This window comes from Topomyia yanbarensis, chromosome 3 (assembly GCF_030247195.1).
Source record: "Topomyia yanbarensis strain Yona2022 chromosome 3, ASM3024719v1, whole genome shotgun sequence".
NCBI lineage: Eukaryota > Metazoa > Arthropoda > Insecta > Diptera > Culicidae > Topomyia > Topomyia yanbarensis.
Window position 1 is genome coordinate 283,492,655 of NC_080672.1, and position 9,586 is coordinate 283,502,240.

The 9,586-nt window shown below is 36.3% G+C and overlaps 1 protein-coding gene across 1 annotated transcript; it reads right to left on the reverse strand.

Annotated features, from left to right (window-relative positions):
* Positions 1-1,796: 1,796 nt before the first annotated feature.
* LOC131690044 (uncharacterized) lies at positions 1,797-8,710 on the reverse strand. Its single transcript, XM_058975501.1, has 9 exons — positions 8,272-8,710; positions 8,067-8,202; positions 7,900-8,010; positions 7,700-7,841; positions 2,938-3,020; positions 2,672-2,869; positions 2,441-2,615; positions 2,295-2,380; positions 1,797-2,231 (listed from the first exon to the last, which is right to left on the reverse strand). Exons 1-9 carry the CDS (start codon positions 8,383-8,385, stop codon positions 2,023-2,025), a joined length of 1,254 nt encoding a protein of 417 aa, XP_058831484.1. The 5' UTR covers positions 8,386-8,710; the 3' UTR covers positions 1,797-2,022.
* Positions 8,711-9,586: the final 876 nt, after the last annotated feature.

Consider the following 9,586-nt stretch of genomic DNA (forward strand, 5'->3'; position numbering starts at 1 on the left):
CGTATAAGCTTTCTAAAAATATACAAATTGTTTTGTTACGTTGTCAATCAGCAAATTTCAAAAAACCGCAAAAAATGGCATTTTTGCACCTTCAAATATTCATATCTTGGAAACTAAACATCGGAATCAAAAACCTTCTAATAGCATTCTGTCTGGGTGATAGGCCTTTGATTTAAAATTTGCTTGGATAAGTTCGGTTCAGCCATTGCTGAGAAACACGAATGAGAGTTTGTCCGTTACATACACACACAGACATTGTCTCAAATCGTCGAGCTGAGTCGACCGGTATATAAGACTCGGCCCTCCAGGCCTCGGAAAAAAATCTTCGAAGTTTGAGCGAATTCTATACATTTCTTTTCTAAGAAATGTAAAACATGAATATCTCCAGACATGCTAACGATAGCAAGTTTCCGCCTTCGGCAAATTAATTCAGTTCAACAGTCCAAACAATGTTCTAGAACATTTATATAATGTAAAAAATCTAGAAGAAAAGTTATGATGAATAAACTGTATTAAAGAGACCTTTCACAAATAATGCCGCATATCTCAAAAGTCTTAAAAGAAATAGAGTTGAAGTATTCAGATAAAATATTTGTAACGAGTTTCTCTACTACTTTGCTGAAGTAAGTATTTATTCATCTGAATTATTGAAGAAAATAAATGTCGTAACTCACTATTAGGGGAATTAATTATCAATCGGATAAGACAGAAAGAAGGGGAGTTCTATTCTAAGAAACTTTCTCAAAGAAACGAAATTGCTAAAGTCAACAGTTTTGACGCAATCGAAAAAACTCTTTTTTGCTTTTTGGGACCACTGTGCACGGGTTTATATGCAAAAATGTTAAAATAATCCTTTTCGTTTATTGGTATCTAATCACAGATTATTATTTTGAAACTAGTAGGATTTATTATTGAGAAGAATGTTACTTTGCTCGAAATTTTATCTTGCTGTATAAAATGTCAGCATGCAGTATGTGCCTAACAGACGCATTGATTGCGTGTGTAGCAAGAGTCCTAATTTGTTTGCGTTTGCATGCGTGCATGATAGCAACTGTGCTCTGTGCTTTCGTTGCGTAAAGATGAAAACTTTCTTAGCAACAAATTTACGCGAATCGATGGTAAGCTCAACGAAGGTTTTATTATTTGCGATCGATCAAATCATTGATTTCACGTGATTCATTTCTACTCAGCCTATACTTCTTCAATTCAGCTATTTACTATCGATTATCGTATATTTATTGCTTCGATATTTGTTTGTTTACACGCCAATTTGACCAAAAGTAAGCCACGCCTAAGATGATTTTTGGCAGCAACCTGTGAAAAGTTTGCTTGGGCAGATTTTTTAATTGGAAATTCCAAAATTTGAAGACTTATTTTGTGCTTGATTAAAATGTAATGAAAACTGATGTAATTGGAATAAAAATTGGATGATAGATCAACACAGTTATCTAAAAAAATTGATTGAAGAAAGCTGAAAAAGACACTTTAGATTTTACTGTACGGATTTTCAATTGCATTGGTACTACAATATTGTTAAGGAGTTGTCCATTTCGACAGGTTTCGCAGCCAATTGTCAGCGTACAGTTCAGTTATACTGGTAGTGATGTGGAATTATAATCAGAATCACCCTAAGAATTCGATATTAAACGCTTCTTATTGCCAAAAGCAGTGTGTAAATATGGACACAAATATGTATGTATGTACAAAACAAAAACTGAAAATATAACATACATATGTCGTTTTTCATTGAAAAACACCGCGGCAGTGGATTGCACTAATTTTGCACTTTCTAGTAGAAGTGGGAATGAAACACGTCTAGTGGCCTGCTCTTCTGCTAGAAAATGCAACACCAGTGCAATCCACCGCCCCGGGGTTTTTCAATGAAAAACCCCAATAGTAAAAAGTCTTACTCTTGGTCATTGTATACTTTGATATTGATTAGCGAAAGATTTTTTGAGATGTCACATATTTATACGGATATGCGATGGTACGATCATTATCATATTCATCATCTTCATCTGACTAAGGTGATAATTCGCAAATGTCATTGAAGCAATCTAGCTCTTTTTTCTGTTTGGCAGGTTTCTCCACTCCAGTTTGATTTCCATCTTCGTCTACACAGTAGCACTGCCCTCTTCGACACGCCAATGATTTATAATTTCCATTGGGACAGCATTCCGGCACTTCGAGGCTGTTATTTTCCATCAGCAGTTTTCTGGCTCTAGCGCATTCTACAAGTAAATAGTTAAATTTGAAGTCATTTTGATAAAATGTAAGTTTGTAAAGGCACAAACTGCAGTTCATTTGTGATGCACTGAGGGAACTTCTTTCCACGATGAACGGTTCAATAACACTTCCGTCTTTATTGGCGCAATATTTGCTGCAATGGAAAACTGTCGTCAAATTCAAACATTGGATGGCATTTATTTGCAACACTAACTGCGTATCGTTCATCTGAATCCTGTTATACCATCCATCAGGTTGACAGACATCCGAATTAAATTCTAAAACGTTAAATCCCGCCGTTTCGTACTCGCGGATATCATGCAGTTGTGATAGCTTCACCAGCTCACATTCCCGCATATAAGTCGTGTTGTCGTGAAGCCGTTTGCTGACTGCAGAGGATATAATATTTAGTTGATATTAAAAACTGTGGTCGCTAAATTATTACAACAGGGAAGTCCCGCCAATCCCCGAGTGATATTTTTCCTGTCCGTTGATGGTTGGCCGCTGTGCATGTCGACGCAGGTGCAAATGTCATCCACGCACTGCAACTGATCGAAGGATCCTTTGGAGTCACAACGGGAAGTGAAAATTGGGTAGCGCGAATTTAGCAGTCGTTGGGCCTTGGCCGCCAAACGAGAACATTCTGCAAATAGGGCAAATCATGAGTTTTGGATTGTGGACTCGATGATATTCGGTTGGATAATACCATACCGCATCTCATTGATATTTGAATGCTGGCGGTGTGGACTGCTTCTCCGAATATCCGGTTCCCGTCTTCATCAATGCAGTAACAGCTATAGAGAGGTGTTTTAAAATTAGTTCCCTCATGGATGATTGTTTGCTGAGATACAATATTGATTACTTCAGAAACGTTAGAAATATGTTGTTATTTATGTTGAATGAGTCCTTTGTTCCCGCGCTACTATCTCATGCCCCTTACCTTGCCATGTCAGATGGTTTATCCTGGGTTGATCCACAAAAAAAATCGTTCGACAAATTATTGATTTAGGGGAACTATAGGCGAAATGAAAAGGCAAATACGCAAATAAAAAAAAATCATGCCGAAAACCTATTACATACAACGAAACCAACCAATTACTTGCGTCGCAAATACCAAAATTGCTTTAAAGGAGGTCGTGGCATGAGTCAAAATAGTTATCTGTGGTGAGATTATGTTCTAATTTTATTCGCTTATAAATTTCGATTTTGAAAAAATAGTAGAATTGCGTCTGGTAAGTAATCAAAATTTGTGATAATCGTGAACACCCCTATTTAGTACAACAGCAGTAGTGATCTCGTTTGATTGGTAGAATCATCTCTTCTTATCACCTATCCATCTGATAGTGTGCGCGAGAAATCTAAATAGGCCTATGATTCCCTTTCTGCACAGATGACATAAAATCAATACACCACTGCCAGTTTCAGTTAGTTGTAATAAAGATGTCGTTTCGTTCGCATTTAATTCTGTAGAGTCTACGATACAAAGCAGAGCATAAGAGATAAAACCGTTCAACACTTTGATTCTGACCATGTAGATAGACCGAAAACTAAACAGCGTCATTAAACAAAGAATATTCGGGCGCGGACATTGCGTAGTTGGAATATTAATTGCTTTGTAAGCTGCTCACCTGTGTTCGAATCCCTAACCCGCACATAGGGTTAGAGATATTTCTAAAAGAGTTTTTTCTAACCCGATACAAAAAGACCAACGGTCAATACCCCTATAATCGAAATAAAGGTTTTATTTTCTTTTATTATATTAATCGATAGAATTGCGTTTTCCAACAATCATGTTCAACAGTTAAAATTCCAGAACGATCTTGAATTAATAAAGAACAATTACGTAAACACTGGAGCAAATCTACCTGTCGAACACTCTAATTGCGATAAGCTTCATTCAAGTTAATACCGCCACATGGTATTACCATTGCTTTCAAGCTCGAGTTTAATCGGGTTCAAGCGATTGATACCTGTCATTTCATGAATGGCTGCATTCTACTACTAAAAGAAAACAGTTCATTAGGTGTCTATGTTTCTTTTGCAAACATAAATAATTTGAATCAACTTTTCGATCTTAATTTGCCATATTTTAGTTCTTGTTGCTCACAAACCATATAAGAAAATGTAAGCAAGTTTGATCACGTATGAAAACGGTGTTCATGATCTTAATCTGCCCATTATTTCGATTTTATGTATCATCCTTCTAAGAGCAGCCACACGCTTGATTCAAAATATACATTATAGAGTTTTATTTCAAGTCCGCCTAAATCGAATCATGTCGAAAAAGCCAAAATAAAATTCAATGATTATTACAAGTGTCGGTGTTTCAAATGGTTTTACAAAATATAAGTATTAAACGATTTGTTTGTGATTTTTTTGCTACAGAACAACCCAAGTAACAATTCAGGTTCTATGGTACTCTTGAAGTCGCTCTTAAAACTTAGATTACCCTTGTAGTGTGGTATAAAACTTCCAATGTTACTTGGGAAGTATTCTCTTTAGATACAAGAAACAGGTGCATGCTTATTTCAGTAGCTGCTGTTTAAATATAAAATGTTAATTTAAAGGAGGGCGATTGTTCTAAAATACAAATCATCTTTTTGACAAGTTGGTCGTCCATTTTCAACTTTGGCTGCACGCATATGAGTTGCGGTTAATTGCGGAACTATTACCAAAAAATAAGTTAGATTGACAATGCCCAGGCACTGTATACTGTCAAAATATTTTCGTAAATCTGTGAGAAAATGACAAGTGAGTTTTTTTACGTTAACATAATGCTGAACACGAATTTGATATTGGCTTTTCGATTTTTTTTGGTCTTGAAATACGGACTTCAACATGAAATATACGCTTGGAGGCACGATAGGTCATTAATATAATATATATATTTGATTTATTTTGACAGGAAAATGGTGCGCAAAAACACCAAAACGAAGTGAAGGGAACATAAAGAACACAATTGTATCTGTTCAAGATGGCGCCAGTATCAATTCAAGGTTCCGTTCGAAACATTACGTGCTCGTGTTAAAGGAAAGTTCATGTCATCAATTAAAGCGCGTCAGATATTTCGCGTGAGTTAACAATATAATAATTTAAGGTGTTGTTGAAGTAGGTAATCGAAAAAACATGATCTAAAAAGAGAAGGAAAAGGCATCCAAGCGCAAATGTGGTCGCCCCACTGCTAAGCAATCACTTGAGCCGGAATGCACAACTACCATTCCACACTCTCGCGATGACTAGGACACCGGAGAAGTCAATCGCAAGTACAAAACCAGACACAGCTGTTAAAAAAACGCGTTTTTCAACACTTCTCATGATTTTTTACATCATTTTCCAGCTCCTCGTTTTCTTACCTTAATGATGTCAATGGATTATTTGTGTTTTTAATTTTTAAATAATCTGCAGTATTCGCACTCTTCAAACAAAAGTTGAAATGCTGATTCTACAGGCGCGTACACTGTTTTATACAAGTCCCAGATTTTAAAAACATCGAAAAAATACATTCACCTTGTTGGATTTAGCTTGAAAAATATTTAGCCAGACATAAAATCAATTTGGCAGGGGATTTAACCTTAGGGTTATCTTTAGAAAAAAAATTGTGGGGTTGGGAATCAATCCCAGCTGAACTGCATATAGTCGAAAGACTTTCGTATATTTGGGGCGAAGGCGGTCGTAGTGTAGTAGGTAAATCGTGGCTTGATTTACCTACTACACTATGACCGCCTTCCTCCCAAATATACGAAATTTGGAATGTTTACTAGCACCTTTCGTAATATGAACGATTTTTTCCGAAGAATCCCTAAAATACTCGTCACTACGAAATAAACAACTCTTGCTATTAACGAAGTACATTCGTCATCAACCCAAGATATTTGTTTTGTGCTAATCATGGGTTTTGCCCTAAAAATGCCCGTAATATTTATTCACCAAAAATAGTTAGTACGAGAGTGCATGTTACTTTCGTAAGCAAATGTTCCGCAAATGTCACGAACAAAAAATATAACAATCATTCTAGTACTTAGTAATGCTGATTACTTAGAAATAAAAAAAATTTGCCAGATTGATCAATTTCATGTAAAAAATCAATGTTATCAAGCATCGATCCCAAAAGATCGGATCAAAAAATAACATGCAAAAATACGAAAATTTTGGGTGATAAACGAAAATGAAATCGCGCTACTAACGAAATATTCGTGCTAAGTACAAACATTCAGTTAAATAACGAAACGTTTCGTTTCAATCACCAAAAATAGTTTCGTTTTCGACGATAAATTTCAAGCAGTGTAAAATATTCAAAATAACGAAAATTTTCGTTCTTCAAGTCGACATTTTTTCTGCTCGTGCAATGTACGAAAACGACGATTTAATTCGTAGATTGTATATTCGTTTTCATTTTATTTACGAATTTTCAAGGCTTGAAAGCATTAACTAAAAATGCTATATCTCAGTCTCCCAGCAAGTCTTTGGAATATATTTCGCTGCAATTTTAGTAATGAGCAGTACTTTCCAATACATATCTTAGGATCAGGATGTAAAGAAGGTATTTTGCTCGAGTGGATTCTCTTTTAAAATGATTTGAAAAATTATTTGAATGGTTATATTGGTAGAAATATATTTTTTAAAACTTCAAAGTATAATTTGTCTTCTAAGGCTCATAGAATAGAAAATATTTAAAAACTGGACTTGCAAAATGGCAAAAAACGAGCAACAATTTTGCTCAAAAATTTCCATTTTGTATAATATAATTTGCAGAACCTCTAAATGATACTTTAGAAAACTACTTTGTTCTACAAAAGTGCTCATCTCTTAATGTTGACTGAATCTGTTTGCTGGCGGTACCGTTCCAGTGGAATCCAATCAGACAAATTGCAATAACTTCAATTCAATTAGTACTACTAATAAATGAAAGGTACTAACCTCAGTTAGCAGCCTTACTAGTTAGTTAAACAAATATTGCAAAACCAAATGTTATTTTCTTTCTTGACAGATTAGAAAACTGGAAGGCTTGAAAGCTTACGGACTAATCTTGTCTCTTGCCGATAGAAGTCGAGCTTAGGCAGCGTTACTATGAATCGTTTAAGACTACCAACATGGCTCACGACAAAGGGATATGATTCTCATGGTAAAAAGGGACAAGTCTCCCTTTGTGTTGGTAGATTTGAACGATTCGTAGGAACTCTGCCAAAGCTCGACTCCTATCAGCAGAGGACAAAAGATTAGTCCATTCCGACCTGTATATTTCACATCCTTCTCTCATTTGAGTACTATAGCACTAAATTAACATAACTTTCCGTATTTAACAATATATAGCTAAATGTATGTTGTAAAAAGTAAAAAAGGCATTGGCACATATGTCGAAATAAACAATAAGGAAAAAAGAATAAAACCAAGGTTATACATATTTAAAAACGATGTTGTTTATGAATAACATGGGCATGAAGGGGTTAATAGCGTAATAGCTTTTAATACTTACGTTTGTCCCGGAATGCATACGACCGGTTGAAAATTTCCATCGGCATCACAAGAAGGTCTCTGCATTAGATGTCCGATAGTTCCATCCTCACGCTTTTGATCAAACTGTTTTTGGGCTTTATAGCATGTACTAGATTCGTGCACTGAAAAGAGACACATGGACCGCATTTACAAATCCCTGGCATGCATTCAAACACTTACTTGGTTGACACGTTGGATGTTCATCGCCTTTGACTACCATACAGTACAACCCTGGACCGCAGATTCCCGTAGGAACTGGTGATCCCAATCCTCCGACGGAACAATCTTCACCTACGAACAAGCAATCCCGAATAAATGAAAGTGCATTAGAAAACGTGGAACCTTACCTAGTTTAAGATTTTCGATGCAAGTCTCACAACATGAACATGGAGTCATCGAAGGTAGTATAATTCCGTTGTGGGTCGAATTTTGCACTTTGCATGCAAGCTTCAGTGCTTCACAAGGGGTATTTTCTCGGTAACTCTGAAATTCAACAAGCGTTAAAATATCATCATCACGCGCCTATTATTATTGCAAGAAAAAATCTGTCACCTCACAAAAATCTTCCGTGCAAACGTAATTATTGGGAATCCCTATCTGTGCATACGCGCCACATGCCAATAAGCAGCAGCTACTGACGGCAGCGATAATCCCCAATCGTGTCATCACCTCAATTATTTAATAATCAAATAAGATCACCGAAAGATTTAAAATGTCACTTTACTTCAGCGACAGTCAATTAGTCAATAAATCACTTGGTTAATTGCAGCAAGTGCTACGACAACCGACAAACTACTTATCAATTTCTGATCATGATAAGAAAGATAACAGTGCTTGGAGGCACACCTTTCTCGATGATAGATTTTCATTGAAATAATTGTTTTGGTGAAGCAAGTTATGCGACTTTGATTTACCGACCAACGCGATACTTTCTAATTTAAAGGGTATGGGTCTTTGAACGGAGCTCCGTCGTTAGAATAGTACTAAAGCTTTATGGAATCAACAATTCTTCTATCTATTCTATTTGTTACGCTGATTTTTGAATTAACACACGTTTCAGGAGAATGTTTACAGACGATACGTATTCCCCGCACAAAAACTTGTTTTCTAGTGGTGCAATTGTTCCTAGAAACGCTGCGATACTTTCCGAAACGATACTTCTGCTTCCAATACTGGATTTTTTGGTACGATACTTTACTGATATTGATACAATGTTCACGACATCGATAAGAATTGAAGCAACCAGTGAAGTTCAACCGGAAATGGGTCGGAATTGTGACTGGTTCTGGTTAGTATTTCGGCTCCAGTGACACAACCGATTCTAACTGGAATTGGTTGTGTCACTGGAGCCGATATGTGAACTGGAACCAGCCAGCGTTCCGGCTCATTTTCCGGCTGAACTTAACTGGGTAGTAGGTGGACGAATTTGATTTGGAATACTGAACGATTTAGGAATGGATGATGGATGATCAATGGATTGCAAACATTGCCCATTATTTGGCAGTCTATTAAATCTGATCAGCTAATTATTTATTGACGTTCAACGTCCGACAGAATTGTCGACTGATTCCAATAACAAACGAATGAGACCAATGAAAGATGTTTGTCGAACGGGATTTTCTGTTCGCAGGAGCAGAGCAAAACACTGACTGTAGATTACGCAATTTAAGAAACAAAGCTACTGTAAAAGTGTGGAATTGAATTGCGATACATACTTTCAAGTATCGATACCACGACTACGATTAGGGGAAGATGGGGTAAAACGCACCCCCTAAGGAAAGATGCTCATAACTAAGCTATAGAACATCAATTGGGAGAATTTTATTAATGATATCGTTTAGCCAACATTTTCCTCTGTAATCACAAT